Below are 17,764 nucleotides of genomic sequence, written 5' to 3' on the forward strand. Positions count from 1 at the left end.
GAAGGATCTCTTGCAGGATATCCGTGCGGGGTGCGGAGGCTCACGGAGCCGGGAATCTACGCTGCCGTCTCGGTCGCCATCTTGGCTCCTCCCCCCTGCAAATCAGTCTTGACCCTGTGCCTCATAGGAACAGTCCAGCCCGAACTGCCAAGCCAGGTCCTCCCTGGACTGGAAACAAGCATCCTTGGACCGGTTTCGGGGTTTCACCCCTCTTCAGCCAGGATAGCTTGATTCCAGTGGCATGGAGAGCACGGGACTCACGTCTGAGCATACCCGTCCCACTTGGGGTGACAAATGCAAAAACAACAGTTGATGGACAGAATGCAGAACAATGTCATACATTCACCCCAGTACAGAGATCTGGGCCTAAATCCATCGTTTTTTTGCTCACCATGCTATTCCAGTTTCAGCCCAGCCATATGCAAATCAGTCTTGACCCTGTGCCTCATGGGAACTGCCACTGGATTCAAGCAAGCCTGGCTGAAGACGGCTGAAATGCCAGAAACCGGTCCTAGGAAGCTTGTTTCCGGTCCAGGGAAGACATGGCTTGGCAGTTCGGGCTGGACTGTTCCCATGAGGCACAGGGTCAGACTGATTTGCATATGGCCATGTCTGAACTGGGGTGGCAGAGTGGGCTAAAGAACGGTGATGGATTAAACCCAGATCAGTTGGCTGGGGGTGAGTGCTTGCAATGTTCAACACTCCGTCCATCATTTCCTTTGGTTTTTGCTTTGTTCGCCATAAGTTGGCAGGGTATGCTCAGACGTGAGTCCCTTGCTCACTTTGCCACTGGATTCAAGCAAGCCTGGCTGAAGACGGCTGAAATGCCAGAAACCGGTCCTAGGAAGTTTGTTTTCGGTCCAGGGAAGACACTGTAGGTGCATGTATGCTCGTGTGGGGACTATGTTGTGAGAAGTTGGCCTGGTAAATGCTGTCCACTAGTTATAGTGAGCACCCTGTACCAGTCCAAACAACCCCTTATTGGTTATAGGTTAAAGACAACCTTTATTGAAAGCTACCCTAGTGGTAGCTATGGAGAGCAGCCTTCAGGCTAAGTCTTGAAGGAATGTAAAGCAGCTTGTTTCACCAGTCTATAATCTCTTGAGTGCCTAAAAGAAAGATAACGACACCAGGTATATATATAAAATATATGTATTTATTTCTAAACACACCCTCCTAGACTCTTTATGAGGCTAGAGGACAAAACACATAAGTTACACTTCAAATATCACAGTAATAAGCACAAATACACGTCAGGCCCTAGAGGCGAGCCTAACCATATACTAAAATAGTGGTATAAGAACCACACCTTAACTAGACACAAGGCCTAGAGCCTGTAGAATCGCTGGGACCCCAAGGAACCACCCAAGGCAGTGACACAGGGGACCCACGGTGGCCGTGTGCAGTGTGTGAACACAGCCCCGAGCTCCCGTTAGCTTCTATGGGGAAAGTCGTGGTTATAGATTAGGGACACTTAGAACTGAGTCAGGACCAAACCCTCTTGGACTTAGGAAGTTCTAGGGTCAACACCCATGGGAGCACAGGAGTACTTGTGTTACCTTGCCCAGGGAAGCCGGGTGCATAGGTGTCTTTTGGTGTCGGGTCACGTTGTCGATTTCAATGGGAGCTGGCGAAGAAGTGCTGCTGCCGGGAAGATGCGAAGTATCCGAAGAGATCCAAGCCTGGATCGAAGATGAGAAGAACCTGAAAGCAGAGGGCACAGAGTCTGGGTCACTAGCCAGTGTCCAGGGAGGCGATAGGCAGATGCCCATCGATGTTGGGTGATTTCAGGTGAAGAAGGTGAAGCTTGACTCTGTAGCCACGAGAACCAGGAGGCGTCGAGAACAACCAGGAGCTGGATTCAAGCTATCCCACAAAGGATGTCGAGTGCTGCAGCATCGGTGCCCGGATTGGACACAACAAGCCTTGGCAACAGCAACCCATGCAGAAACGAGAAAGATGCTTTGGTGCAGACCAGCAAGGTCTGGGGGACTCACCACTTGGTAGGGAGTCTGGGCACGTCTGGAGCAACCAGGAAAGCTCAAGGAAATTCAAAGTTACCCCCTCAGGGACCCACCAGTCAATGGACCAGGGATCGTGAAGGGACCTCAAGGTGAAACACAAAATGGCGGCCCACAGGTCACTCGGGGTGACTAGGCCAACAATCTTCAGTGGATTCAGTGCTCGAGGTGGGGGCTACAAGTCAGCCCAAGCACAACTTCAGGAAACGTCGAGAAGTCAATGCACTTGCAAAAGTGCACGGTGACCAGGAGTTCCGGTTCCACGCTACTCACAAGGGCTGCGGGTCTCAGCTTTGCTGGGGACTTGGGTCGGCCTGTGAGATGTCTGGAAATTCTCTTCCTGGGCTGCAAATACTTCGGAATCCGGTGGGAGCTTCGGAAATGCAGACTGGCAAATTGCTTCGTTGGTGCCTGCCAAGCAGGGGAGTCACTCCTTGACCCCAAGGGAGATTTCTTCAGTCCTCTAGTCTTGAGTAGAGTGTCGAGGTTCCAGGATTCAGCTTCAGAGTTTCGTCCAGGGATATCTGAAGTTCTGGTTACAGAGGTTCCTTACTTATACCTAAGGAAGGGGTTGGACTAGCTCTGGGGACCCACCTATGGGAGGGTTTGGAAAGAGGGGTGGCTACACCCATTTCCTTTGTCCAGTTTCACACCAGAGCAGGGTTTGGAAGCCCCTGGACTGGTTTGAGCAGGACTATGCACAGGGACACCAAATGTGCCCCCAGTGCAGGACTTCAAAGCACTCCGAGTGCTCCCACCCAGCCCCAATACACATAAGCCTGTCTGGGAGGTGGTTACACCTCCCTGTGACAGGAAACCTATTGTCCAGGCCTCCCCTGCCGGAGTTTCGGTCAGCAGCAGGAGGCCAGACCCGTGTCTGTGGCTGCAGTATCCATTTTGTGATGCCAGGGCTCTATTAAGTTTCTACCGGGTATATCAGTGGGTACATGTCTCTCCCTCTAGAAGGGTGGAATTCTACCCCCCGCTGCCAGAACTGGCAGTGGGGTAGGATTCCAAAGTGTTTGACACCAAACACAACATGTTTCCGTGCAGCCATCCCAAAGTTAGCATTTACCGCGAGGTTATAATGCACTTAAGAGTATATGGTCAGGCTGCACTACAAACAGCATCAGAGAAGGGTCTCCGAATGCTGCAGAGGGGCTCTGTTCATGCAGGGGCACCCTATCACATAAGAACCAAGGACTCTGTCTTCAGGATTGATAAGGCCTGCCATAGGAGTGACTTATAGGTTTATATGTGTGTGTATATATAGTGATACAGGTAACCTATATCACAGTAAGGGGTGCATGCACCACCTTACCCAGGCTGCAGTAGCAGACCTGTGGTGTCATTTTGGGTGGCTTCCCAGGGGTGGCATAATACATGCTTCAGCCCCTGGTAGGCCTCTGGGGTACCTATGCCCTGGGTACATAGTGTACCATATACTAGGGACTCACAAGGGTACCTCAGGATCCAATCTGTAGTGTACCTAAAGTACATGCAATCAATTTAGAGAGGAAGCAGCTAGGCTGGGGCCCTGAATAGCAGGGTACCAGCCAGACTAAAGTCGAAAAACAGTGAAACACCAGCAAAAAGTGTGGGTAAACATGTGAAGCAGAGCCTACTCTCCTACACACGTGTTTAATTTCCGGCTCAGCCGAGAGAGTGGAAATAAACAATTGATGCTGGTATTTTCTGCTTGTTATTTTATTATTTTTTACACAAGGCTACATCTTTAATTTTTTCTTAGGAATATTGGGTTTAGTTGTGTAAAACAGACGCAATGTGAAAGACTATGCAGACCGGTGTGCATTTGTCTTTCATTAAAAACTGGAAATATGTCATGAAATGAACATAAAACAAGTATGCCGTATAGTGTAAAGGATTGTGCGTATGCATATATTGCATAAAGCAGTGGTCTGGTACCCATACATTAACCATTACTTTCCCTAGTTCCACTTCTGGTTCCACCGGCACTCCCGAATCCCACTTCCAGGTCCACATGCCTTCCTCCAGTTCTGACCCGGCTTCACTCTATCAGCCGTTTAAACGGAGCATTCACAGGTCCTCTGTAACACTGTGTCTGATTTATACACATGTAATAGCAACTACTGAGTAAACAAGCCCGATCAGGAAATCAAAGTTGTCCCATGGAAGACAAACTCATACCAGGTGCTGTGTGTGTTTACACGGGTCTCGGTGGTGTGGACCTTGGATTTGGCAGGTAGAGTATTTACTACTTCGGGTGTGTCTTTTACGATTTCCCAACATATCAAAACAAATTCCACGTGTGAGTTATCCTACCTTTCCACATTATTAAAAATTGTGTAATAAACTTCTGAAGTGCTTTGAATATTGTACACGTGAACCACGTAGTGATGTGGCTGGTCAATTGTGGATGTTCTTGCAGAAGCCTTTCTGCCCTGTCTCTTCAGCTACCTTGACACGTTGGGTTAAATGGTTGTTGTCTGAGGCTGGAATTGATGTCTCCCTTTTTGGAGCTTATTCAGTCAGCAGGCTATGGCCGCTAAAGCCTTTATCACCGGTTCTCGTTGGAGGACATTATGACTGCGGTGGATTGGTCTTCTGATTCGACTTTTAAAGCCAATTGTAGATATTGCATCTAATGTTGTGGCTTAACTTTAAACTACCATAATCAGAAGCCTCCATTACTGACATAGAATAGAAAACATCTAGATATTGCATCAAGAATTTTCAATTCTATTAAGGACACGGAGGTTAGGATTATCCCGCCCAAAGAGGTGGTCTATTGTCACTCTGTCTGCTGATGTTCAGATTGATGCATATGTGATTATGATGTAATAACAATATGGTTTAGTGTAGACATGATAAGATTCCCCCAGAGTTCATGGAGGTGGGATATTATGGCTTTTGTTTTCTTTTTAGGCACTGATGCCAAAGTGACTTGAAGGGGTCGGATGTGCGACTGACGCTGTTATCTGTTTGTTGCGAAGGATGTTCATCTTCACCTTTTGGAGCTGGTCCGTGGAAGTGGTCCGGTGACTGGTCGATTTACATTCCTGCTGGTTCAAGGTTTTATGGACTTCAGTTATTTGTTTGAAAAGAAAGAGGAAGGACTAAAGTTCTATGGACTCTTATACTCAGGCATGAACCTTGTGATTGGTGGAGAGAAGTACCTGTGAGGGCTCATGGGTTATGTAGTTTAAAGTTTTGATTTGGCTGCTGTGATCTCTAAGTAAACAAAGAGAAGCATAATCCTTGCATCCCTGTCCTTAATAGAATTGAAGATTCTTGACGCGATAACTATGATTTTTTTTAACTAAGTGACCAGCAATGCAGTCATGACAAAGTCCATTGCGCATGTTAAGTTGGACAGGTCGCAGACTGCGGCCAACCCTACATGCACCCTTTAGGCCTCGTTAATGTTCTGTAAAGAAGCCGGGGGGAATACTGCATGGTCTCCCTGGTCTCCTTTAGAGCACCAGGTTTACATGACTATACCAATCCTTGCTTTGCTGTCATGCAGTTTTTAAATATAAAACGCATTAGAGCAAAGCCTGGCTCGGTGCAGGGCAGTGGTGCTTACAATACAGTGCGTGGGTGTTACAAATAAAATGCATTACCAATCACTGTGCATTTTTAACTTTAAATCCAGCCTGATTGGTCATGATTCCAGCATGTTGATGCAATGACAGTGCTTTTCCCACCGTGCACAGTGCCAGTTACAGCACTGTGTATGACACGAGTGGAAAGGAGTAGTCGCCTCTTGTGAGATAGGTCCTGCAGGCCCATTACTCCACGTATGTCGTAACAGGCCTGCCTGCTATTTGTGGCCACCCTGGCCTGTGCTCAGAGGACTTGGTGCAGCGTCATGAGTTTGAGGTCGGCCTCAAACTGTGAGGCTCATAGTGAGTTTTCAGATGTTGTTTGTTCCCTCTATGGGAATCTTAATTAAAGAACAGTGATGGTGTCCTTTGTAGAGCCAGTTGTTAAATCAGCACCACCCATTGCTTTCTCTTTTACTTCAAACAGGGATTCTTAGTGGAGAGTAACGAACAGCAGCTCGTTTGGCCTTATTACCGCCAGAACATTCTGTGATCATTACTATCTGGGCTTCAGCTAGTCTCAGCAGCAAGTTCTAACTGAGCAGGCCCTGTCTCTGAGAAGAACAGAGTACTGAGGCCCTCTTGAACTGGAGAAACATTTGTGTCACACTAAGAGAAGAGGGTAGCCTTCAGAAAGGTGGCCTTTCTCCCACCCACTGCTGCCCAGAGTCCAGGAGAGAGCATGCTGATGTGACAGATTTTGGAACCTGAAACACGGTTCCTGACAGCAGCAAACCAGAGCATGGTCTTTCATGCTTGGTAACAGTGGCAGGTGATTTAATTGAGTGTGTGAAATGCTTTTTTGTTAGGTGATTAGTACATTATTTTGACAGGTGATATTGTTTACTAGCATTAATCATCCTGCTTCTTCACCTTGAAATGGAACGAACTATCCAGTGTACTTTTAAGAAAAGCCATGAAATTGGGTGAAAAGAGTTCATAGAGCAAATATTTGGTGAGCTTAACTTTGTGTTCGTAGAATGGTAGTGAAAGTTCCTCTTGATGATGTGCCCTCATACTCTTTAGCCACTGTTTTCACTTGCCTTGCTCACCACTTACTAAAACGACAACGCATACAAATAAGACATTGTTTGAGTCACACAGTTATTTCACTCACACTAAGTGACAGTGTCAGCAAACAGTGAAAACATGTAGTGCTTCAAAGCCGCCTCCTACAGCGCTTTAGGAAGATGTTGAGGGATTATTTTTTTAAACAATCAAAGAACTGCATAGAGGATAGCAGAGGAGCAACAGCTGGGTGGAATGGTAGTGGAGGAAAGGTTAATGAGCAGCACAGAGGTACAGTGCATTGAGAAAGGATATCTTGGAAACAAGAGCAGAGAGAGATTACAAATAGGATGGAAAGCAGAGAAGCAATAGCTGGGAGGAATGGTAGTGGAGAGAAAGGTTAGCTGTGCAGCACTGAGATAGAATGCATTGGGAAAGGATTGAGTGGTGACAGGCGCAGCGACTGCAGACAGAATGGATAGCAGAGGAGAGGGGAGACGGCAAAGAGAAAGGTAATAAAACAAAAAACTGCAGACAGCAGAGCAATATTCAGAAACAGCATAGATGACGATAGCACAGGAGAGAGGCAGCAGGGAGGAATGATAACAGGGAAAAAACTGTGAAACACTGCAGGGAGGGGGGGAACAGTAGCAGAGGAAAGACAAGAAAGAGATGAAGGTTCTGCAGAAAAGAAGGGTAACAGAGTTAAGACCAAGAGACATACAAAAGAGAGAATGTTTAGCAGAAAGGCAAACTGCTGAGAGGAAAGATAGAATAGACAGACTGAGAAAGCATAGAATAGACAGACATCAGAAACAGATTATAGCAGTGAAGCGATAGAGCCAAACCACTGAGAAGAAGAATGGGGAAGAAATTGAGAGAGAAAGAGAGACAGACTGCACATAGCACCACAACACTCTTTTGAGAGTAACTGAGTTGTTTATAAGCCTCTTGTATTATTTGTGTTAATGCATGACAATTGTGCTGCGAAATACACCATTTCTTCAAACATTCTCCCCCAAAGGAGTCAGACTTGTTACCTTCACTTACCCACGTGATCTATGTTACACTTATTTATGCCCTACCACAGCCATAGTTCGCCAGCCACCACTGCTTTAACGTACAGTATGACATTTTCAGACCAGTGTATCTAGCATCTCATTTTGCACTCTACAACCTATTAGATGAAAGCACTTCTTTATATTTTTACATGCTTATGTGGATTTATACACTTTTGAAAGCTCTGACTAATTCTCTCAGTTGTTCACCATAAACAGTAGAGGAAACGTAGAACCAAAATTTCACATTCAGTGTGGATTTCCAAAATCCAGATTCTGGCTAGTAAAACATGAATGCCAGAAAAATAAAATTAATGAAAAATGAAGGTTAATATTTAGCCAAATCAATTAACTTAAGAATAAAGTAAGGAAAGTATTAAGCCTTGTATTATGGCGGGGTTAATTATACTTATTTCATTTCTAATTTAAGGCCTGGTATTGGCATAAAGGTTTCCGTTGGGTCCATAATTACACTTTTTTCATTTCATTTTGGGCCAGATTTGCAATTATAGTTAGGAGGAGGTTAAAATGTAATGATAAGAACATTTAATACATTTTATTTTAATTCAAGAGATCTATGTAGATGAAGTGTTGTTGTATAAAGGTGCAAGTAGATGCAAATTATTTCTGAACTTACCTTAACAATGTAGTCCTTATAGCGGGATCGCAAGGTAGCACCATAGAACCTAAATGACCAGTGATGATAACTAAGCATGCTTCATCAATATGTTATTTACAGACATCTTGGGGAGGGTGAGTAGAGGAGGGGGATATCATGTTTGTCATGTCCCTTTTTAAATGTACAAAATAATCAGAAATGCAAATATCACAAATAAGTCTTATTGAAATGAAGGACAAGTCCAAATGGACATTTCTCACCTGGCGCTCTGTCTGATGCACCTGAGCAGCTGCCGTTGCCACCTTATCTTCCAGATCTGCAAGCTCAGATTCAGTTGATACACTGTTGATTCTGCGAGCAGAGTCCTCTAACTCACTCAGGTGACTTTCTAGCCCATACACACTGCCTGCTGATAGGTAAACCTGGAAGTAGTTAACGGAGGGGGATCACTTTCAATCTGCGCAAGCAATATCAATTATAGGCAATGGTCATTCTGACATTAAGTTGATTTACATAGTTACTCAAGACAATGTGTAGCTGTCCATCTGTGCTTCTGCTGTCCTACACCAATTTCCACACTTTCACCAACCCTTTTTGACACTTTGTAACTCATTCTGAGGTGGCTTATAAAAGGTTCTAACCGCTTGGCTGTAATATTGTGTTCAGACATGAACTGTATTTCCCTCTTCAGTTTTGACACTCAAGTCAGAATTTCAGCACAAACCCGGAATCAAAAACAATTTGCACCCGTCTAGTAATTTTTGGAGGAAACAGATGAAATCACTGTTGCTTTTCAATGCAATAGTGTATTCTATAGCTGTTGAACATTATGTGATTTAGATTGTGATATTCCACCATTCGTTTAATGGAACCCAACAATTTAGCATGTAATGTATATGATTTTGGACTTTTGTGGGATTTACAAAGTCTCATAAATTACTCCCACAAGTCATGTATTTCTAGGAGTGTTCCTACTGTGCACTGTTGATAGAACAGACAATCTGCAGGAATAAGTGTAGTGGGATTCTTTCTGATCTCTTCTCCATCAGGAAAATATTTTTCCTGGTTGTGAAATCTATTCATTTAGACTTTGATGAAAAATGGAAGTGTGTGTGGGCCTTTCCACTGACACTATTATTCCAGTCAAGTGGTGGGTAGTGGGCGTTCCAAGGACGTTTGACATGTATGTTTGTGGATAATTTTGTTTGGAACAACCACACACATGTACATTTGTGAATATTCTCAAACCCCTCTCTGAAACCTTTCTACCTTAGAAATTATTGGAGATTTCCTACAGCCAAGGATTAACGTAACACCATCCAGACTTGCTTGCAAAGTAATAGACGTTCTCTCTTCATGGGGAAAATGTTTTCCCAGTGAAGAAATATGTGCTTGTGCACTGGAAGCTGTAATCCGTTTGTGTGTAGTACTCCAGAAATGGGAAAGAGACGTGTGACATTGTATTAGGTTCTTTGTAGAACCTTGTTTAACATTCCATGTGGAATGCTTGATGTGTAGAATACTGTGATCTCTTTATTCCAAGAAAAGCCCGTTGATGTTTACCGGTTGATGGCTGAGGTGATTCAACCCAACGTGCAACTTATGGCGGTGTTCCTGCATCTTCTTTATTCACTAAAGATACCACAAGACGCCTCTAGAAAAGGCCCATGAGATTCCTAGAAGTACACATTCAAACCTAAGTTAGGTGCTGCTTTCCAGGTGTACACCTGGGAATACCTCTTCCATCCATACACAGGTGTATTTGGTTGGATTCAGAGTTACTACGTTTTTGGTGAGTAAGGGCCAGTATTTTTTGTTATCCAAGTCTAATCTAAGTGCACACAAAGCCCCATTTCAGTTTTTTAAAATATGAGCAAATCTACGCCCAGAGTTTTACAACCTTGCATTGATGTAGATTTACTCATGTCGGTAATTCACAAAATGTTTCCAGGGTACTCCTATAGATCTATGGCGGTCACAGTTTCCATGCACACTCCTGGAACTCTTTTGTTCTTTCACAGTTGTGGAAATAGAGAGCCACTGACACATGCACAGTTGTATACCGAGCACAATTATGTAAAGTTACATTTCACCATATTTTTAAATTAACGTTTTCTTCCCAGGGAAAAATATTTTTCTCTGTGCATGAAACCCTTGGAATACAAAACCACTGAGAACTAAAATGAAAGCATGATTCTGAATGGGATGTTTTTGTTGAATGAGAATTCCCACTTTGAGAAGTACCAGGAATTAATGGTCCTACTTAAGTTCATGTTCCTGGGTTCAGAAAGGATTTGTGGACTTTCGCAAAAGATCTTCCAGAGATGAGCCTGAAAAATGGTGCTCAGAAGAGAACATAATTGTTACTGTGTCGAAAGTATTATGGGCAGATATGGATGCACTGTTTTCAATTACTGAAGAATTCGTAGAGTGATCGTAAATAGCTAGTGAAGTGGCCAGAAGAAGAGCCACAAATAGATAGTCTAATTTCTGAGCCTTTAACTGGTTATGGATAAAAATCATGCAGTTATTCATCATTTGAAAGGAAAAATATCAGCAAAATAACTAAACTTTTTAAAAAATCATGAGAACGACACAGAATGCAGACAAATAATTTCATGCATTGTTTTAGAGATTGATGCAGATTTATAGACCATACAGTGAGTGGAATGGAACGCGTATTGGGTTTTGTTTCAACCTTTGTGATGGGTTTGCCTCTGGAGTTGAGTTTGCAGCTTCAACAGAATATGATGAGGTGGCAAGGAGAATCGCTGGATGAAATAATGGCCTTTTCAAAATAATATAGTGATTATTGTGAGTCTGAAAAGACATTGTCACAGGAGAAATTGGGTTGGCACAGAATGAATGCTTTCAGCATGGAGAGCAAGGATTGGTACCATAAGGAGGTGGCATGCAGCTTCAGGATTCTTGAAGAGGTAGAACTGGGTTCAAAGGTAGAGTCAGGGGTTTTAAAACAATGCTAACAATGGTATGATGAGATCTGGTTTGTGTTACATTTGTGGTAAAGGAAGTCATTGTTAGAAAAAAAAATAGATTTAATGTGAGGCAATATGTTAATGAATCTCAAACGGTACCTCAGAGTAATTATATGCAACAGAATATGAATCCAATGACACAAAATAGAGTTGTACAGTCAATGGTCCCAACCCCGCCAACCTCAATGCAGAAACAGTTAAAAAAAAAAAATCTATGGGGGGGCGTGGCTAACCAAAATGGCAGACCGGACGTAATTCCGATCGGCTCGACTCCAGGCCCAGCCACACATACGATTTTGGAGGCACTTACTTCCTCGACACCAGGTCACCCGATCCATTTGGGCACCCAGATGTGCGGGGGCTCCAGGGCAGCGGTATTTGGGACTCGGGCGATGCGTGCGGCATAGCAGCATCTATGCCGTGGGAGTCCTCAGGCACGAGACAAGATGGCGGCTATCACCGCGCTGGGCCGCCGAGATGTGCGATGCGGTCCTGGGAGCATCTAAAGAGGGAGTTGGAACTGCCTACAGGGGGTAGCGCCCTGCGACATTGGCGCCCACGGGAGGAGACGCACTCCCGCTGCTGAGACCCCCAGACATGGAGGGGAGCCCCCTGCGGAGCAGAGGCTGATGCTAGAGTGGTCCGCTTCGCACTCCAGGTACGGAGAGGAGCGGGAGGGGGATGCCCTACACCGGTGAGAGAAAGCTGGAATAATCCCGGACAAGCGGTGCCTGACCTCAACATGTCATTGGTCAGGCACCTGTACACAGCCTTGTGAGGGGGCACCCGGCTGGAGGCTTCTCGCCCATTGTGGAGATCCCGGCCCGCGCGACCTGGAGTCACACCTGGGGTGGCCCTGGGCCAGCCAATACCCCAACCCGCAGTTACAGTTCGTGTGAGGCCCCATGTGGGGTGGGCGCCCAAACAAATGGACAGAGAGGAGCTGAGGCGCCAGTCTGGGGGTTCCCATGAGGCCTTGGGATGAGGCGCTGCCTTGATGTGGTGTCATCTAGATGGTGAGTGGATGCCGTGCTGAGTACGGGGGCCGATTGCGAGGAGATTCACCACACATGAGAGCATCGAGAAGCTGATTGGAGAGTGGTAGTGGTCCCTGGGACATGCGGGGCCTGCCCTCAGTAAGGCGCATACCAGACGTCGGTTTGTCATCTCATGGAGAGGTCCCCGGCTGAAAACTGCAAGTGGCTACAAAACACCCAAACTGAGCGCCTGTCTTTCCAGTAAAGGGGTCTCCAGACCCAGCAAACCCTTATAATATAATGTCACTGACCATCTGTTACCCGACACAGGGAGGTCCCTCAAGCAAGTCAGTGGGGCAGAATCAAAGTGCCGGTGCGGATTCCAGGTTCCCCCTGATTTTTTCTGCTGTGGGGAGGCCCCGGACAAGCAGTGGGCACGAGTCCCTATGCCACCCAAAAAGGCGCAGTCCACAAAAGTCTCCAGCTTCTTTTCCCACGCTAACAAGGGGACAGTCAGTGAGGAGGCAGCTTGGTCAGACAGAAACATGGTGCTCACACGTGGAAACCTGATGGCCTCGCTGCGAGAATTCAAACAAGAGCTGAGAGACGATATCAAGGCTGATATGGGGGCCTCTTTTGATGCATTTAAGGCTGAAATGGGGGGCCGGCTGGTGGCTCTGGAAACAAATGTCGACTCGATCGGGGCCCGACACTCTAGATCTTGAAGCAAAATACCAGAAGCTGGAGGACCGCGTGTGGCCCTTGGAGGCCCAATCTGGTGACCTACAGGCTCAGCTGAAAGCCACAGTGCTCGGATGCGAAGATCTTGAGAATCGCTCCCGCTGGGACAAAATTCAAGTGAGGGGCCTAGAGGAAGGATGCAAAGGCTTAGATCTGGAGGCCCTTATGGTGGGGCTTTTCCCGACGGTGCTGGGAGACTCTTGAGCCGGAGGTTCATCTGGAAAGGGTTCACAGGGTGGGGCCTCGAGCCCCGGGAGACTCCAAGAAACCCAGGGACGTGCTGACAATTCAGCTCTTTCAAGACTAAGGAGTTGGTCCTCCAGAAGGCACGAGCCCTTGACAAAGTGTAATTCCAGAATTAAACGTGTTCGCTATTTCAAGATGTAGCCCAAGCCACACTAGCTCGGCACCAGCAGTTCAGACCGGTCATGAGAGCCTTATGAGACCGCAAGGTGAAATAACGATGGACCTACCCCTTTGGCATAGCTTTTTCACTCAAGGTGCCTGCCCCGACGCAGGCGGCAGAAACAAGAGGAGCAGAGGCTGAGGCAAGATCGAAGAAGCAGGGAGGGGGCCCCTGGTTGCATCAGCAGAGAGCTGGCAAGAACACGACGGGCTGATGAAGACCTCGATTTATATCGCACACAAGGGTTGGTTTCGCCCGAGTGACCCAGATAGATTTAAGGGTGGCAGGCTTTTGCAGGAGCCTTGGGCGCATACAAATCAGTCATCAGCCACTCCGACTCTCATGATGAGGCTGAAGGGGGGGGGGTAGATGGAAGTTTAATGCCATCATCGTCCCTTAAAGATTTCATTAGCTAATGTTACATGAGTGCCTGAGTAGCTGTTTCATGGGCCGTGGAGGCGGAATTTGTTCCACCCCGGATATCGCTCGAAATTAGGTTCTTCTATGTGAATGAGAACCCCAGAGCTCAAAGTTATGGTTTATATCTGTTATTGTTCAATTTGTTTTGCTGTCACAGTCCCCTTTGCGATTATTTTGCATTGCTTTGGTGGGGTGGGGTAGGGTGGGGTGGAAGGGGGAGGGGAGCAGAGAATAACAATTCCAGAGGCACAGTTTGAGAGGCATGCTGACACGTCCTGCGGTGATTGATGGGGGTTAACTGTTTAATGTGGAACGTGAAGTGTCTTAACTCCCCTAACAAGAGGCAACGGATTTGGAAATTCCTAATTGTCCATCAGATTAAAATAGCTGCCCTGCAAGAGACACACCTCCCACGTAAAGAGGAACAACTGAAACATAGGGCCTATCCACAGATCTTTTGCTCCTCGACACACTAAACACAATGAGGTGGCTCTTCTTTTTCACTCTTCAGTCCCATTGCTCCACCACAATACTAAAACGGACAAGGAGGGGAGGTTCCTAATGGTCAGGGGTGAACTACAGTGAAGACTATGCACCATTGCCACTATCTATGCACCCAACGCAGGGAAATATGATTTTCTGAGCTCTTCCCTAGCCTTATTATTAGGACACTTCAACCTGATGTGGGACCCTGTCCTTGACACTACACACTCTCATGGAGCGGCAGGAGGGGTGTTTAACAAATCACTTTAGGCATCATTACAGGGGTTGGGGCTACTGGATGCTTGGAGGGTTGCTCATCCCACAACCCGAGACGATGCCTTCTTTTCGCACTCACACAGGACATGCTCCAGGATCAATCCCGCATTCATTAGTCAGTCCCTTCTCCATACACTGTCGGGGTCCCTACTGCACTGATCTGCCTCTCTGACCACGCCCCTCTAGAACTGGTCTTTAAGTGGCCCACCCCACGCTCTAAGCTAGTCAGTTGGTATTTCCCCAACTTCCTCTGCAGGGATCAGCTTCTTAGGGATGAGCTGAGAAAGGCAATCACAGAGTAGTTTGACCTTAACGATCCAGCACAAACCTCAGTGTCTAACAATTGGGACGCCTTCAAGGTGGTTATCCGGGGTAAGTGCATCGAGCTAGATGCAACACTAAAAAAAAAACGCAAGGGGGAACGTCTTCTTCTCGAGGGGGAGCTCCGAAAGGCCGAGAATGAGAATAAATCTAACCACTCGATCCAATCCCTATGTAAGGTTATGCAGGTTAAGGAGAAGCTTCAGACCATCTTCACCAATGGGGCGGAAAAGACCCTCCTGCGTTTGCAGACCCGCAGCTAAGAGGGGGAAACAAGGTGGGAACCCTATTGGCGCGCCAACTGTGAGTGAGAAAGGAAAGGGAATACATTAAGCACATTGTAGATGGGAAGGGTATTTCCCACCAAAACGAAACAGGGAAAGCAAGGGCTTTTGGGGAATTCTATCGCTCCCTGTATACCGCAGATCCGTTGGACGCGAAAATACAGGATCACTACCCAGAGGCTTTAGATCTGCCCCAGATCCCGGCCTCCACAAACGAAGACTTAAGTAGACCTATTTCAACTGAAGAGGTCCAAAAGGCAATAGACTCTCTTAAGCTCCAAAAGGCGCCTGGCCCTGATGGTCTCAATGCCCACTTCTATCGTACCTTTGCACCAGAATTAGTCCCCCGTCTAATGTTACTCTTCAACTATATGGCTAGCATGCAAAGGGTGACTCCTTCTATGGGGAAGACACTGATCTCAGTTATACCCAAACCAGGGAAAACCCCCACTAGCTGCGCTTCTTATAGGCCTATAGTGCTCTTGAATCTGGACGCCAAGTTATACTCTAAAATATTGGCCTCGCGCCTGGAGCATGTTATGCTGATGCTCGTGCAGCCGGATCAGGCGGGTGTCATCATGGGGAGACAAACTCATGATAACCTCCGGAGGGTAGTACACATTATCGGGAAGGTACAGTGGAAAGGCATACCAGCGACCCTTCTCTCGCTAGATGCGGAGAAGGCCTTCGATCGGGTTGACTGGGACTTTCTGACTCGCACACTACAGCGGTTTGGTTTTAATGAGACCTTCATTAGAATGGTATGGGCAAATTATTTCGCTCCAAGTTCCTGAGTCTTGGTGAATGGATTGCTTTGGAACCTTTTAAACTTTCCTGGGGGACCAGGCTGGGTGCCCACTATCCCACTTGCTGTTTGCGCTCAGCATTAAACCTCTTGAGGAACGCATTCGGTCCAATCCAGACATAGGGGGAACCCGTTCAGCACAGACAAACACAAGATGTCTCTCTTCGCAGATGACGTGCTGCTTTCAGTCACGAGGCCACAATCTTTTCTCCCAGCCATTCAATCTGAGCTTGCCTCATATGAACAGGCCTCGGGATTTAAGGGGAACCTCTAGAAGTTCTTTCTCCTAAACTTAACTGTGCCTAAGGAGTCCATGCGGATTATTGAAGAAGCATCCCCTTTCCAAAGCACACACAAAGAGATCCCATACCTAGGATAGGGCAAGTCAACTCCATCAAAATGAACGTTCTCCCGCGCCTGCTGTAGCTTTTTCAAGGACTACCTATTCCAGTGAATCGGGCTCTCTTTTCTGATCTGAAAACAATGATTACTAAGTTTATTTGGCTGGGGCAGAGAGCTCGACTTTCCCACTGCCTGTTAACCAGGTCAAGAGAGGAGGGGGGATTGGCCCTGCCGAATTTCTTGGGATACTACAGAGCAGCCCAACTTCGAGTGATCAAGGAGTGGTCCCGCCGAGAATCGGAAAAACTCTGGCTCCACATAGATCGATAAATAGTGGGCAGGACAATTTGGGACCTCCTGTGGAAACAGAAACACAATTGACCACGCAATGCCTATATCAGTACCCCTACGGCTACCACCTCAAGGGCCTGGGACGAGCTAGCTAGATATGCGCCCCTTACTACCTTCCCTTCCCCCTACACTCCAATCCATTTCAACTCAGAGTTCCCTCCGGCGCTTCGTGAGGGGTCATTCGAGGCTTGGCGAGAGGGTGGCTGTGTCATGCTCTCTCATCTGTTTGAGCAGGGGAAATTGATGACATTTGCGGAATGTGCAGGAATCTTTCATCACCAGTCCTCTGAAGAATATAATTTTTTTTTTTTACGTGGTCAGTCAAACAGTGCAATTGTACCCATTTTATATACACATAATTGCGATGACAGTGCACACAGTAAGTTTTTACATTAACATGCATCGAGTTACCGCCTTTAGTGACACTGAATTTACAGTTGTAATCACTTGTACATTTAAAAAAGGGAATAGTACACCTATATCATCATGAAACAAATGATCAAAGGACATTGGTCTGGCATCTGGTATATATATATGCATATAGGTCTTTCTATCACCCGCCAATAGAACTTGATGAGTCATACACCTCCTACGTCGTAACATGCCTGAGAGCCATCCAACTTTCTTAATCAGTCCTCTGTTTCTGTAGAGAGAAGGTATTGCACTAGTGGGTCCCAAAAATCTCGTGGTCTAGAGGATTGGGGTATGTCTTCTGCATACGTGTCTAGTTGTGTTTTACAATACGACATGTCCTTGACCCAATCTGTGTGCTTCGGTGTCAGTTTACTGCCCTATTTCATTGCAATCCTTCTCTTAGCCAGCAATAGTGCTACCGCCAAGAACGTACGTCTACGCGCCAGTTTAATCTTATAGATGCCCAGAAGGCACATCAGGGGTGCATTTGGAATACGCTCCCCCAGCATATGTGTGAGAGTGTCAGTGACGCCCTGCCAGTAAGATTAGAGTTTTGTATACGCCCCCGCCATATGTAAAAAGTCTGCTTTGGGGGCATGGCATCTGTGGCATCGGTCATCGACCCTAAGTCCATATGCATGCAGTTGCTTGGGTG

General features: G+C 46.5%; 1 protein-coding gene across 2 annotated transcripts in view; it reads right to left on the reverse strand.

Moving 5' to 3' along the window:
• The window catches only part of MYRIP (myosin VIIA and Rab interacting protein), a 1,544,915-nt gene that overhangs the window by 167,614 nt on the left and 1,359,537 nt on the right, over window positions 1-17,764 (reverse strand). For both annotated transcript variants that reach the window (XM_085631574.1, XM_085631575.1), the window contains one exon: window positions 8,554-8,715. In XM_085631574.1, the coding sequence (XP_085487700.1) occupies window positions 8,554-8,715 (162 nt within the window). The remainder of the gene's footprint in view (window positions 1-8,553; window positions 8,716-17,764) is intronic.

Source organism: Triturus cristatus, chromosome 10 (assembly GCF_964204655.1).
Source record: "Triturus cristatus chromosome 10, aTriCri1.1, whole genome shotgun sequence".
NCBI lineage: Eukaryota > Metazoa > Chordata > Amphibia > Caudata > Salamandridae > Triturus > Triturus cristatus.